The following is a 13,029-nucleotide window of genomic DNA, read 5'->3' as shown; positions in this document are numbered from 1 at the left end:
TTTGTCAATACTTTTTCCCTCCACCCTAGTTTTGTAATTTCTTTCCTATATACCCTATTTTTGTTATTACTTTCAAAAAGTACACTATTCTTGAACTTACCCCTAAAAAAACCAAAACAATATTTCAAGATCTATTTTCAAATATAAAAAAATGAATCAAAATATTTATAAATATAACGAAAAATTACTATCGATTAGTGATAAATATTGATAAACTATTATCATTTATCACGAATAAACAGTGATATTTTGTTATATTTAAAAACATTCTCAATGGTTTTTTTTCATTTAAAACAATTTCTCATATTTTTAACATATTTATAAAATTAAACCTTCAATTTCAATTAAGCCGCGCGTACCACAACTGTCAAAAACGACCACGATCTTTTTGATCGGCTTATCTGCAGATAAGGTTCCTTCTTTCTCTCTCGTCTTCGAGCTCAGCCATGGCTGAAGCTTCTTCAAGGGTTTTCAATTCTACACTTCTTCCCAACTTCCGTCCACTCCAAAAGACCCATTTAACCAAGCCCTACACTGCAACTTTTCGCAGACATTCAATCAACTGCTCCGTCTCCACCAGTGGCAGTGCCCGAGTCACAGTGACCGGCTCGATTCCATGGGGGTGCGACATCGATTCGCTGGAGAATGCTTCTGCTCTTCAGAAATGGCTGTCGGAGTCTGGCCTCCCTGACCAGAAGATGGCGATTCAGAGAGTTGATGTTGGAGAGAGAGGGCTTGTGGCTTTGAAGAATGTTAGGAAAGGGGAGAAATTACTGTTTGTGCCTCCCTCTCTCGTTATCTCTGCAGACTCGGTAAGTTTTCCTGAGTGGAAGTTCTTAGAAATGTAAGAATTTGAATAAACTGCTAGGTTACCCATTTGAGAATATTTTAGTAGTCTGCAAAATGTTTGGTAAATTTTGTTCAAGTAGTTTTGATTGTGTTACCAATTATGGTGTTGGTTCTGTAACCAATCATGTTATGAAATTGACAATTCAAAAATACAAAAAACGTTAAAAAGAATAGAGAGTCGACACACAAATTTACGTGCTTCATTAATAGTGTGTTAGCTACGACCACGGGGTAGAAGGAGAATAATTTTATTAGAGAGAATGTTACAGAAACGGAATAAATGACGCCTCTAGGGTTATAGAGTTTATATAGTGCACTTCTCTAAATCTAGATCATCATCATAAATAACCAAAAATAATTAAATAATGGTATTAGGTCGTTCGAAGCGCCAGATAACAGATTCGAGGCATTCCAACAAATCACGTGTAAATTTAGCTTTTTTAAAATATATATATATATATATATATCAAGAGTAGATGAATTTGAGTGAAAAATGGGCAGATGAAGGCCTCCTCTTTGAAGGAGCAGGAGAGGAGCAGAATTATAAATTTTCACGGGCAAATTTTTTATGTTTTAACTTTATATACGTGCGTATATATAAATTTTGAAAAGTTTAAGGACGCAAATTAAATGAAGAATCATAAAATCTATACTTTTGTGTATAATTTTTTAAATAAAGGAACAAAGAGGCCAATTGCCCCTCCTTTTAGCTCTGCCCTTGGCCTAACCACATTAAAATTTTGGGGTGGTTGGAGGAGTTCAGCAGATGTTGGAGTAAACTAAGTAGATGATTTTTAAGGGGAACTTAGTAGAAGTGAACTAGGCTTGTGGTTTGATTTCTTTGGTAAGGAGGATGCAAGCGTTCCGTTCGCAACTTAACTTCATGGTTATGTTTATTCATTTCCATTTTCATCATCATCTAAGCTTATAAACCAAGAAATAAGAATATAGCCTTGTTCACCCTCTTCCAATAGGAACAACAACCTCTTGGTGGTGAACAAATTTTACCAAATCCTTTTGTAATTATAGCCTTTTGATGATTTTTAACAATTGGAAGCCTCTTCTTCATTAGTTCTTTAGGGAGGGGTCTTGTCAACCCCTTGCCCTTTGCTATTTTTGTTGACTTTTGATGGAATATACCCTGTTGTTTCTTAAAAAAAGATGTCTTCTCAACCACTCTCAGCATGTCACCATGTTGTGTATCTAGGAGTGGAGCTGCCCTGAGGCTGGGGAGGTGTTAAAGCGTAACTCAGTACCAGATTGGCCACTTATTGCAACCTACTTGATTAGTGAAGCAAGTCTAATGAAATCATCAAGATGGAACAACTATATATCAGCCTTACCGCGGCAACCATATTCGCTTTTGTACTGGTCAGTTTCTTAATGGTCCAAGTGACTTTATCTTTAGTGTACTTGCAATGTATAATCGGTCCTTGCCCATATAGCCTCTTTCCTATCATTTCAGGACACGTGAAGAGCTAGACCGATATCTGGAAGCATCAGAGATCAGAGAAAGGGCAATAGAAAGGATCACAAATGTTGTTGGAACGTAAGGCTACATTTTCTCACTGCTTTTCTTATTAAATTTGGTTAAACTGCTATTGAATGCTAGAATTTTCAATCAGTATCCTAAATTCCCCTAGTACATCATCCTGTAGTTCATTAAATAGTCATTTTTTACTCTCTGATTTCTGGTGCAGATACAATGATTTAAGGGTCAGAATATTTTCTAAACATCCTGATTTATTCCCTGAGGAGGTATTAAGTTCTTTATTCTCCAAGAAGTTTGCCCATCATCATTTTATAACTTTACTTTAGTCACACTGGAATATGTTCGACCTTTTTATGTCCAACTGGTATCAATCAACTCTGCTAAAATACCTATACTGTTTTTCTATTCCCCTAGGTTTTGGTATTCAAGAGTAAAACTCATTTTCAACTTCATGTTTTTCTATTAAAATATTTGTTCTCTTGAGAAGAGTTTCGATCAACCGAAAAAAACAACGGATTTTCGATCAACTTTAAGCACATTGTAGTATAATTCTTTTCAATTTAACATTTAGTTCCGGGGGACCTGGCTTAGACATCTAAGAATTGTGTAATTTAATTTCCTACATTTGGGAGAAAATTGCAAATTTATAGTTTTGCTTGCCATGCAATGTACATAAATAGGTTCCAGTACTTGAGCAAACCTCAAGTCACTCAACTCTTGTTTACTTGAAAAATGATTGAAACTAGATTCTTCCTGGATGTTTGATTTTCAGGTATTCAATATTGAAACTTTCAAGTGGTCATTTGGGATTCTTTTCTCCCGCTTGGTAAGCTGAGTTAATCAAATACTATGCTGTATAGTATATGTCATGCTTAATATTTAGATAGCAAGGCATAAAACTGTATTATAGGGATTGGTTTAGAAAAAAAGACTTGGTTGCACTTGCAACCATATATAAGAAGTTCACTGTCAATAATGTTTGCTGAAATGGTATTCATCTATTGGAGCTGTAAAAGCCTTCACATATTTTTTTTTAGAAGTTATCTTCCCTGCCCCTTTTCTTTATATATTTTTTTGTCCATCATAAATCTGGGAACTATTGTTCGTTTGTAATTTGAATGCTGACAATATCATATTTCTTTTAAGCCCAGGTTCGGTTACCCTCAATGGATGGAAAGGTTGCGTTGGTTCCCTGGGCTGATATGCTGAATCATAACTGTGAGGTACGTTAATTGGTATTTTTCTAAAGCTGTGAGTTGTGTGATGCTAGAATTGAAATTTAACTCTTGCAAACTATAAATGCTGGCCCAGGTGGAGACTTTCTTGGATTATGATAAAGCATCCCAAGGTGTTGTCTTTACAACAGATCGAGCATACCAACCAGGTGAGCAGGTAAAAGAACATTTAAAATTTTCATCATGGATGAATCTGATGGAATTATGTAAAACCTAAATGTTATGGAAACTTGGATTCAAATATGAAACTATTTCGAACTTACAAATCATATTGGACCTTGAGTCTGCGACGAAAAATATTGGCAAGTGTCATAAACGGTAGAAAGAAGGATCAGAAACTTTCTTTAACTTCTCACTTCCAAAGGAACTCTTCCCAGACAGACGAAACCTATGTCAACTGCAAAAATTTATGTTATTTATGCTTCGTGTTTACTTCAATCACTGCTCATTGCAGGTGTTCATTTCATATGGCAAGAAATCTAATGGGGAGTTGTTGCTGTCATATGGTTTTGTTCCAAAGGAGGGAAGCAATCCTAGTGATTCTGTTGAGTTGTTACTCTCCCTAAAAAAACCTGATAAATGTTATAAGGAGAAGTTGGAAGCACTGAAAAAGCATGGATTAAGAGCGTGAGTATGAAGAAACTGATGAGTTCTTCACCATTTATTGGGATTTAATCCAATGAACATTTTCTCAACTCCCATTTTCCAAATCAAAAGATATCATCTCGTCTTCCTTCATAAACATTCATCTTTAATTTCTGATGCAAATCTTAATAATTAGTGGTAAACCAATCACATGCTGGTTAGTTCCGCCCACCCCTTGTTCTCTTGATATTTTGTTGATAATAGTTCTGGCTAAATTTATCGTGGCAGTTCCCAGTGTTTTCCTATTCAAATCACTGGCTGGCCTTTAGAATTGAAGGCATTTGCTTATTTAGCTGTTAGTCCACCAAGTATGAGCAAGCAGTTTGATGAGGTTTGGTTGAAAACCTCTTTTATATTTTTGCTCTTAATCTGCATTCTGTAATATCTTTCTCAATGTGTTCTGGTGTATTGGCTACCAGATGGCTGCTGCTGCATCTAATAAATCAACAGCAAAGAAGGAGTTAAGCTACCCTGATATAGAGGAGGAAGCGCTGCAGTTCATATTAGATAGCTGTGAAACAAGCATATCAAAATATAACAAATTCTTGCAGGTTATGAATAAAGAATGTGTTGATTCTATGCTTTTGGTGGAAATGACAACTCTAACTAAACAATGAACCTCTGATTCTTATCATACTTGTTCTGCTCTTAATGGCTGAATCAATATTAATTTTGTAAAGACTTAAAAATGTACTTTTCTCAACTTATCTTGCAGGCAAGTGGATCCATGGATTTGGATGTGACATCTCCGAAACTACTCAACCGTAGAATATTCTTGAAACAACTGGCAGTAGACTTGTGCACTAGCGAACGAAGGATACTTTTTCGAAGCCAATATGTAAGTCTACATGATCCCATATCTGCAGCTTTCTTATCCTTCGTGAAAATGACAAACCTTTCACATTTTCTGGTTGTTGCTGTGTGAAAATATTAGAATATATGATAATCATTTGACTTTTTATTTTTTGTTTTTCAAAATTATTCTTATAAACACTACAGAAACTTATAAATTTCTTTGTTTTATTATCTACTTTCTAACCAAGTATTCAAAAACCATATCAAATTTTAAAAACTAGAAAATGTAGTTGATAACCCTTTTGTAAAATTATGCTCGTTTCATCATTTTTTTTTTTTTTAAGTATTTCACCTTCTCTAAAAATACATTGAATTCTAAGCCAAATCTAAAAAAGAAAATTAAGGTTTTAAAAACTACTTTTTTTTAGTTTTCAAATTTTGGTTTGGTTTTTTAAAAACATTTAAAAGTAGGTAATTAAGCAAGAAAACTATAGGCATGAGTATAGTTTATATGCTTAATTTTCAAAAACAAAAATAAAAAAACAAAATGGTTATCAAATGGATCAATAGATTTTAAAAACTTGTTTTTGGAATAAGGCTAAGAATTCAAATGTTACCCTAAGAAAAATGGAAGACCATTGTAAAGATAGGATGAGAAAGTAAACACAATTTTTAAAAACCAAATGTTTATCAAACATGGTCTAAGTGGCATGTGGCTGTTATTTGTTACGTAAATCTTAAAGGTTAAAACCTCTTATTTACTCTTTTATCAATATCACAATTTCTACCAGAAGAAAATTGATAGCAATGTTAAGAATGCGACTACTGTTATTCATATTTTGAGTATGGATGTTTTCAGATTCTAAGAAGAAGATTGAGAGACTTAAGAAGTGGTGAATTGAGAGCTTTAAAACTGTTCAGAGGGTTTGGGAAACTTTTCAAATGATTGGTTCATGAGGCGAACTTGCTAGTCCTACTGCTTACCAAACCTCACGTCGGAACTTTGCCTGCCTTGCCGTGGCGGCCACGGTTAGTTTCCTGCTTGAGAATTAAGGAGGCTTGTCTATATAGCATCAATGGTTCTGTTTAGTGTTGTGGTGAACAAAGTGAAATAGGCAAAGGAACTTCCCCACTCCCTCCACCACCTCTTGATCTGTATCTTCACGTTGTAAGTTGTGTATTTTGTTGCCCGAGTTTTGAGCATTCTTGACCGAAAAGAAAATGGATTTCAGTCGCTTTTGATTTTAACACGTTCTTGATTTCATTTTGATATTCTGTTAAATTCTGATGTTATTTTTCTGGAGATGTTTTCTTCAATTGTTCACTATAATTTTTCAGAACTTCTCAGCTGGAGAACAACTCACAGTTGATGGATCTTTTCTCGTGCCTTTTGAATTCCTTATCTTTTAATGAAGATTTTTAGGTTAAATTATAAATAGATTTTAATCCCTATGGTTTGATACAATCTATTTATGAGGAGTTTATCAAATCATATAGGAACTATTTATAAGGTTTTATCAAATTATAAAGATTAAATTCTAATTTTTAAAATATAAGAACTTAATTCAATCATTCTCCTAAGGGACTAAATTTGTAGTTTAATAAAAAAATTTACAATGTTCTTTGTTTCATTTTTTTTTTTTAATAACGATATGTGAGTGGAGGAATCGAACTTCTAACTTTGAAGTTGATAGTAATACAAATATTATGTCAGTTGAACTATGCTCATTTTGGCTATTTCTTGGTCTCTTTAATATATGATTAAAGTAAATTTTGATATGGAGATATGTAGGTGTATCAAAGGTTTATTTTTAAGTCAAAATTAGTATAGCTAACTGACGTAAAGTTTGTACTATCGATCTCGAAATTAAAGGTTTGATCTCCTCTCCTCCCCCATATATTGTAAAAAAGAAACATTTAATTTTAAAGGTGGAACAACTTTTAGGATCAAAGTGTGCATAGCTCAATAATAATTGATATGTACTTGTGAGATGTCAAATTTTCATATCTCTACGTATTAAAAAAAAAAAAAAAAGAAAGGAAAAGCTTTTAAGGAAGATGTGAATTCAAAGCTACTACGTTTTTAAAAATAATAAGTTGGTAACCAAAATTGGCAAGTGTAATTGATTGTGCCAACTAGATTGACACAATTTCAAAGCTCCATTTAATTCTTTCTAATGATAGATTTAATTTTTAAAGACGTGATTTAAACTAATGTGGATTAATAACTGTTAGGTCAGTAATTTGAATTTTCTTATTCCTATTCATATATTAAAAATATATGTGATAAATTTTTTTGTAAACAATAATTTAAACTACTTGAACTACATTACATTTGTACCAAATAATTTATTCCAATTGAGTTTTATTTTTATTTTATTTTATTTCTTTTCTTTTCTTTCTTTCTTTCTTTTTTTTTTTTTGACAGAAATCGATTGAGCTTTGTTTCACCAAATAGCCAAAAGTAAAACCAAGTTGCAAACAAAATTTAAGCGAAGTTTGTGGAAACAAGTTAATATTATGAACGAAAGGGATAAATCACACACACACAAAGAACCCATTCAAACTTTGCCATTGGTTATCAAAATTTCTCTTTTTTTTTTAGTTGAAATATTACTCTTACTATTTTTATAATTTCTTTCAAAACTAAAATTGAGTAGAAATTTGTTAGAACTTTATAGAGAAAGAACAAGCTTGATAATGATTTAGAACAATGTGATAGTGTTCAAGTCTTAATTTTCGTTTTAAGTCAATGTTACATCGCTCTAGCTCCTAATTTTTTGTATTCCAATAATAGTTTTAAAACATTTATGAAAGACCAATGGTAACATTGCAACTTTTAAAAGATATAATTTTTCTTTTTAAAATGACGAAGTTCAAATTTTTAGTTGAGCCATCTTCAAAGTGCTATATATAGTTTATAGTTTGGTTAAATCTAATGGACTATTATGAACTGATTTTTGCCCACAATAAAACCCACATGTTTTAAATGTTGGTATGGCAAATTATCACAATTAGCTTAAAATATCCAATCATTTTTCACATGAAAATAATTGATAAATTAATTTGACTTTAACAAAGAAACCAAAATCACAACACATGCATCAAATTAACCTAAATTAAAGCTTCGTAGTTTAGAAAAAGAATGGTTATATAAAAGTATGAATCATTCAAAATTGTATTAATATAAGATAAAAGAAAAATATATATATAAAGATAAAATTTTAATTTAGAGTAGTTAATTAGAAATAATCACGTATTTTTTAAAAAAGCTAAAAACTAATATGTAGATGCTTTTTAATCACATACGAATAAATACATGTGAATTGAACTATGCTTATTTTAATCACGAGATTGGTGTATAACTAAAGCGAACATAACTCCCTCGATCAGTTTCACTTCACATATGTTACACTAAAAAAACGGGGCTTTTTAACCGAAAAAACAAAAAAAGTGAGACCAATTATAAAAATAGGGAAAAACAGAGTTTTAAGTTGCAACCTTCTTCTGGCTCCAAGTCCCAACAACAAAAACTCCCACAAATTTTGACCTTTTTTCTTTTGAACTTTCAAAATAGTTCTGACCCTCTGTTTCAAATTTTGGTGCAACTCCCCCAATTCGCCAATATCTATAAACCCAACGTAGGGTTTTCAAAGGAGCACAAGTAATTTTGGACGACAATGGAGGGTCTCGCTTCCATCAGAACAATTCCCAAGGTTTCCTTTCAACCCATTTCCTCTTCTACTCGCCGGTCCAAGTTTCTTGCCAGAAGGCTGAATTTCGGCCCTTCAATGGACGCCTCTTTGAAGAATTCAATCTCTTTTGCCTCGTCTTCTTCTTCTTCTCCTCCCATCTCCACTGTCATCCGAGCTCAACAGGTTTTGATTTTCGACTTCTATGTTCTTCCAATTTGGAATTTTTTTTGTTGGGGTTGAGGGACTTTCTTTGTATTTCGTGCATTCGTTGTTTCTTTGTGCTTAATCTGCATTTTGCCCATCTGGGTAGATTTAGTTTTCTCGTATTTTCATTAAGAGGATCGAATTGTTGGAGGAGTTTTGCATATACTGATTGTTTTATAGATTGAATCCGAGGCTGGCTCAGCTGCGTCTTCCCCAGTTACTGAATCAGAAGAAAATGCTTTGAAAGTGAAGGAATGGGAAGTGGGGATGTTCCAAAATGAAGTAGCAGCAAGTCAAGGCATAAGGATTCGTCGCAGGCCGCCCACCGGACCGCCTTTGCATTATGTTGGACCTTTTCAGTTCAGATTACAGAATGAAGGGAACACTCCTAGGAATATTTTGGAGGAGATCATATGGTACAAAGACAAGGAAGTTTCACAGGTAAACATTATGTGAGACTGTTAGATGATATGATATTAAATTTGCCTTCATTTATCTGCTTATACTTTTGGGTCAATCAGTGATTTAAGAGGACCTTTGATTAATATGCATTCTCATACTTTAGGAAGTTGTCTGTTGGTTGATAATGTTTTGGTTTTTGAATTTTTTTAGATGAAAGAAAGAAGGCCTCTTGCGGCATTGAAAAAGGATCTTGAGAGAGCCCCTCCTGCTAGAGATTTCCTTGGAGCTCTCAAGGCTGCCTACCGTAGAACTAATTTGCCTGGTTTGATTGCTGAAGTAAAAAAGGCTTCTCCTAGCAGAGGAGTTCTAAGGGAGGATTTTGATCCAGTGAGTTTGCTTGACTGTTTATTTTCTAGTTAGATTTCATAGATCTCTACATCAGTCAACTATTGCAGACAATTCCCTTTTTCATAGTACCGAATTTTGATTGGATTGTAAAAAACAAGAAGGTTATACAAACCTAGGTTTGTGTACTAAGAGGATTTCTAGGTTTAAGAAGTATGAGTTTGTGAAATCTTTGTTTGGATCCTAAAAGAAATAGATTATTAAAACCTAGGTTTGTGTATATTGTACTGAATAGGTGTTTACAATCTGTAATAGTTAGTATGTAATTTGAAGAGTAGGTTTCATGAGTGTGGGTTTATTAGACATGGGTTCGTGTATTATGTGAAATTAATGACTATTAAAAGATAGAAGAAAAGAACACAAGATTTACGTGGAAAACCCTAGTATAGGGAGAAAAAACCACGATGAAGGATACTTTTTATTATTTTCTGCACACTACATACAAGAGATGACAGAGACATAAATAGGCTTTAGAAAGCCCTAATATAGAAAAGGAAAAAATTAGGGCAAAGTAAAAAGACTAAAATGCCCTTGGGGCTAAACACATTGCAGCCCCTTATTTTCAACAACGACTCTATGGTATGGGATAAATAAATATATTAGCAAGTGTAAGTTAGATTTCTTAACCCAAGTTAGATAAGCCTGATCTATGAGCCAAACACCCCTTAAATATTCTTTCCCCCTTGAGAAACCCAACTCTTCTCAATGAGAGAAAACTAGACAAAAGGCCCACGGGCATTAAAAAAAGGAAACCAGCACATGCTACGGGAGCCTAGCACCTAACTAATAAGACCTCTTAAATATTTGTCAAGCATACGCATAGCATTTGCATTGTTGCTTTGCATTACCCAAACCTTGCTAGCACACCATTTTTAAAAACTAGTTGGGCTACTTTCATGTGCTATGCTGTTGATGGAAGGGGGTTAAAATGACTGAAGATGTGCCAGGCGTTCATTGCCGATGCCCAGTTTTGTCAAAATGTTGTGGTACTTCTTGGACTTGGAGTGTGGAGATGAATGAACTGGATATCAGGTCTTCCCCTACCCTAGGAATGGTAATGATTTGTTTTACCGGGTTCATTAAGTGCATCAAACATATAAAAGGGCTATGGGTTTAATAAAGAATTTAGAGGGAATGTTTTTAATCCATAGTGGTCACCTATCTAGGATTTAACATCTTACATGTTATATTATTAGGTGAGTTGTTCCGTGAAATTAATTGAGGTGCGTGTAAGCTGGCTTGGATGCTCATGTATATATATAAAAAATAATAAATAAGTAAGTGCATCAAACAGGGACCTACTATCTGTGTGTGCGTTCCTAAATCTTCAGCTATAAAACAACACTATGAAATTCAAGCCTTTTAAGTAGTAAAACTCAAAATTCAACTACTTGTTAAGAGTAGGATTTGTATTTCAACCAATTACTTTTGCATCAAAATAATCTTTTTATTTAATGTAAATTTGATAATGATGATAGGTTGAGGTTGCCCAAGCGTACGAGAAAGGTGGAGCAGCATGCCTTAGTGTTCTAACAGACGAGAAGTTTTTTCAGGTGAAGAACATTTTAGGAGCTCTGTCTTTCTTTTTATCTCTCTGGATGGTGTTCAACTTTTTATTCATCTTCTTTTAGTATTTTAAGATGCTTGCATCATTTTCTAAGTTTTACGTCTGTTGTTTTGGGGATTAGGGAAGCTTTGAGAATCTGGAAAAGATAAGGAATGCTGGAGTGAAGGTTGGTCATATTTAATTATAATTTTACATATTGGTATGTGAATTGTACTTCTAAAAGTAGGAAACGTCTGCAGTGCCCTCTCTTGTGCAAGGAGTTTGTGGTTGATGCATGGCAGATCTACTATGCCCGATCAAAAGGTGCTGATGCCATTCTTTTGATTGCTGCTGTTTTGCCTGATCTCGACATTAAATATATGGTTAAAATCTGCAAGATGGTTGGTTTGACCCCCCTTGTTGAGGTCTGTGTACACATTATTATGAAATGCACTATAGTATAGCTTAATGGCAGTTTGTTCTTTACCATTATTGTACAATGTTCGAAGAAGCTATACATGTTCTTGACCTTTTACTTTATTCTTAGGTTCACAATGAAAAGGAAATGGATCGTATGCTTGCAATTGAAGGCATCGAGCTTATTGGCATAAACAATCGAAATCTAGGTAATGGCTGACTACTTTTGTTACTTCATTCATATTGTAAATTTCTCATTTCTCCATTGATATTGCATTCTTTTGTACCAAGCTGCATCTCTACTCTCTCTTCTTAGCTTGATATGTTTTATTAGGACCTCATATTCCGTGCATTTGAACGACCATGGCGTTAAAACGTGAGGAATTGTCTGTTCTTGCTTGCTTTTGAAGCGCTCCTATTTCTCCAAAAACCATTATTACTCTGGCGAAACGTCCCATTGAAAGTTATTTTACTTATATATGTGTGCGTAAATCAATAACTTGCAGAAACATTTGAGGTGGATATCAGCAACACAAAAAAACTTCTTGAAGGAGAGCGCGGACAAAAGATCCGCGAGAAGAACGTTACAGTAAGTATCAAGTGGACAGTTCTGCTGTTCAACTTCTCAACAAACTAATTCTTTCCCTCTTTTATACCAAATGAAAAAGCACATCAAACCTTTACATTATCTGATATTCACTTGTTTGTTGTGAGGATTGTTCAGATAGTGGGAGAATCTGGGCTGTTCACTCCTGATGATATTGCTTATGTGCAAGAAGCTGGTGTTAAAGCTGTAAGCTCCTCATACTTGAATTCATGGCTTCCATTGTTGCATCAGACATGGAATTTTGAGAATGTGTAATGTTGGTTTCTGCAGGTTCTGGTTGGTGAGTCGATTGTGAAACAGAGCAACCCGACGAAGGGAATAACCGGACTTTTTGGTAAAGATATTTCTGTTTAAAGATTATAGAAACTTGAAACCGTTGTATTTTGAATATATTGGTTATCCCCATTTGGCTCTAATTTTATGTACCTGTAAGGTATTTTGGGTTGTGAGTGATTAGGTAGGGCTTGCATTATCATGCCTTCCAAAATGGAAAAATAAAGCATAAGTTATACATTAGTACAATAAATGTTGTATCTCTCGATTCTTTTGTTTGCATAAATATAGATTGACCCAAAATTTGTGTCCAAAATGAAAATTGCACCACTTTTTAAAACTTAAGGGGGTGTTTGGGACAATGAGTTAGTTATTATAATCCTAGGTTATGATAGTTTTTGGTTGGGGTATAGGTTATTTTAGTTTGAGTTATAATAGTATGTATTTGAGGTGTAAACTATTTT

General features: G+C 33.9%; 2 protein-coding genes across 3 annotated transcripts; both read left to right on the top strand.

Moving 5' to 3' along the window:
* The first annotated feature begins 316 nt into the window (after window positions 1–316).
* Window positions 317–6,264, top strand: LOC120078731 (Rubisco methyltransferase family protein). Its single transcript, XM_039033039.2, has 12 exons — window positions 317–812; window positions 2,057–2,220; window positions 2,315–2,398; window positions 2,550–2,607; window positions 3,114–3,167; window positions 3,493–3,564; window positions 3,653–3,733; window positions 4,031–4,203; window positions 4,450–4,552; window positions 4,641–4,772; window positions 4,937–5,059; window positions 5,876–6,264. The coding sequence occupies exons 1-12, from the start codon at window positions 447–449 to the stop codon at window positions 5,960–5,962; spliced, it is 1,497 nt and encodes a 498-aa protein (XP_038888967.1). The 5' UTR covers window positions 317–446; the 3' UTR covers window positions 5,963–6,264.
* Window positions 6,265–8,477: 2,213 nt separating this feature from the next.
* LOC120077094 (Aldolase-type TIM barrel family protein) lies at window positions 8,478–12,818 on the top strand. Of its 2 annotated transcripts, XM_039030961.2 has the most exons (10): window positions 8,478–8,894; window positions 9,096–9,356; window positions 9,528–9,704; window positions 11,201–11,275; window positions 11,411–11,455; window positions 11,529–11,693; window positions 11,816–11,894; window positions 12,192–12,274; window positions 12,410–12,478; window positions 12,563–12,818. In XM_039030961.2, the coding sequence occupies exons 1-10, from the start codon at window positions 8,697–8,699 to the stop codon at window positions 12,644–12,646; spliced, it is 1,236 nt and encodes a 411-aa protein (XP_038886889.1). In that variant the 5' UTR covers window positions 8,478–8,696; the 3' UTR covers window positions 12,647–12,818. The 2 variants fall into 2 exon arrangements, with proteins under 2 accessions (XP_038886889.1, XP_090169959.1); XM_090313833.1 differs by lacking the exons at window positions 12,192–12,274; window positions 12,410–12,478; window positions 12,563–12,818 and adding an exon at window positions 12,020–12,162 and having other exon boundaries at window positions 8,513–8,894.
* Window positions 12,819–13,029: the final 211 nt, after the last annotated feature.

This window comes from Benincasa hispida, chromosome 5 (genome assembly GCF_027475165.1).
Source record: "Benincasa hispida cultivar pf3 chromosome 5, pf3_genome.v1.1, whole genome shotgun sequence".
Taxonomy (NCBI): domain Eukaryota; kingdom Viridiplantae; phylum Streptophyta; class Magnoliopsida; order Cucurbitales; family Cucurbitaceae; genus Benincasa; species Benincasa hispida.
Note: the sequence above shows the minus strand (reverse complement) of the source record. Positions and strands in the feature narration are given on the sequence as shown.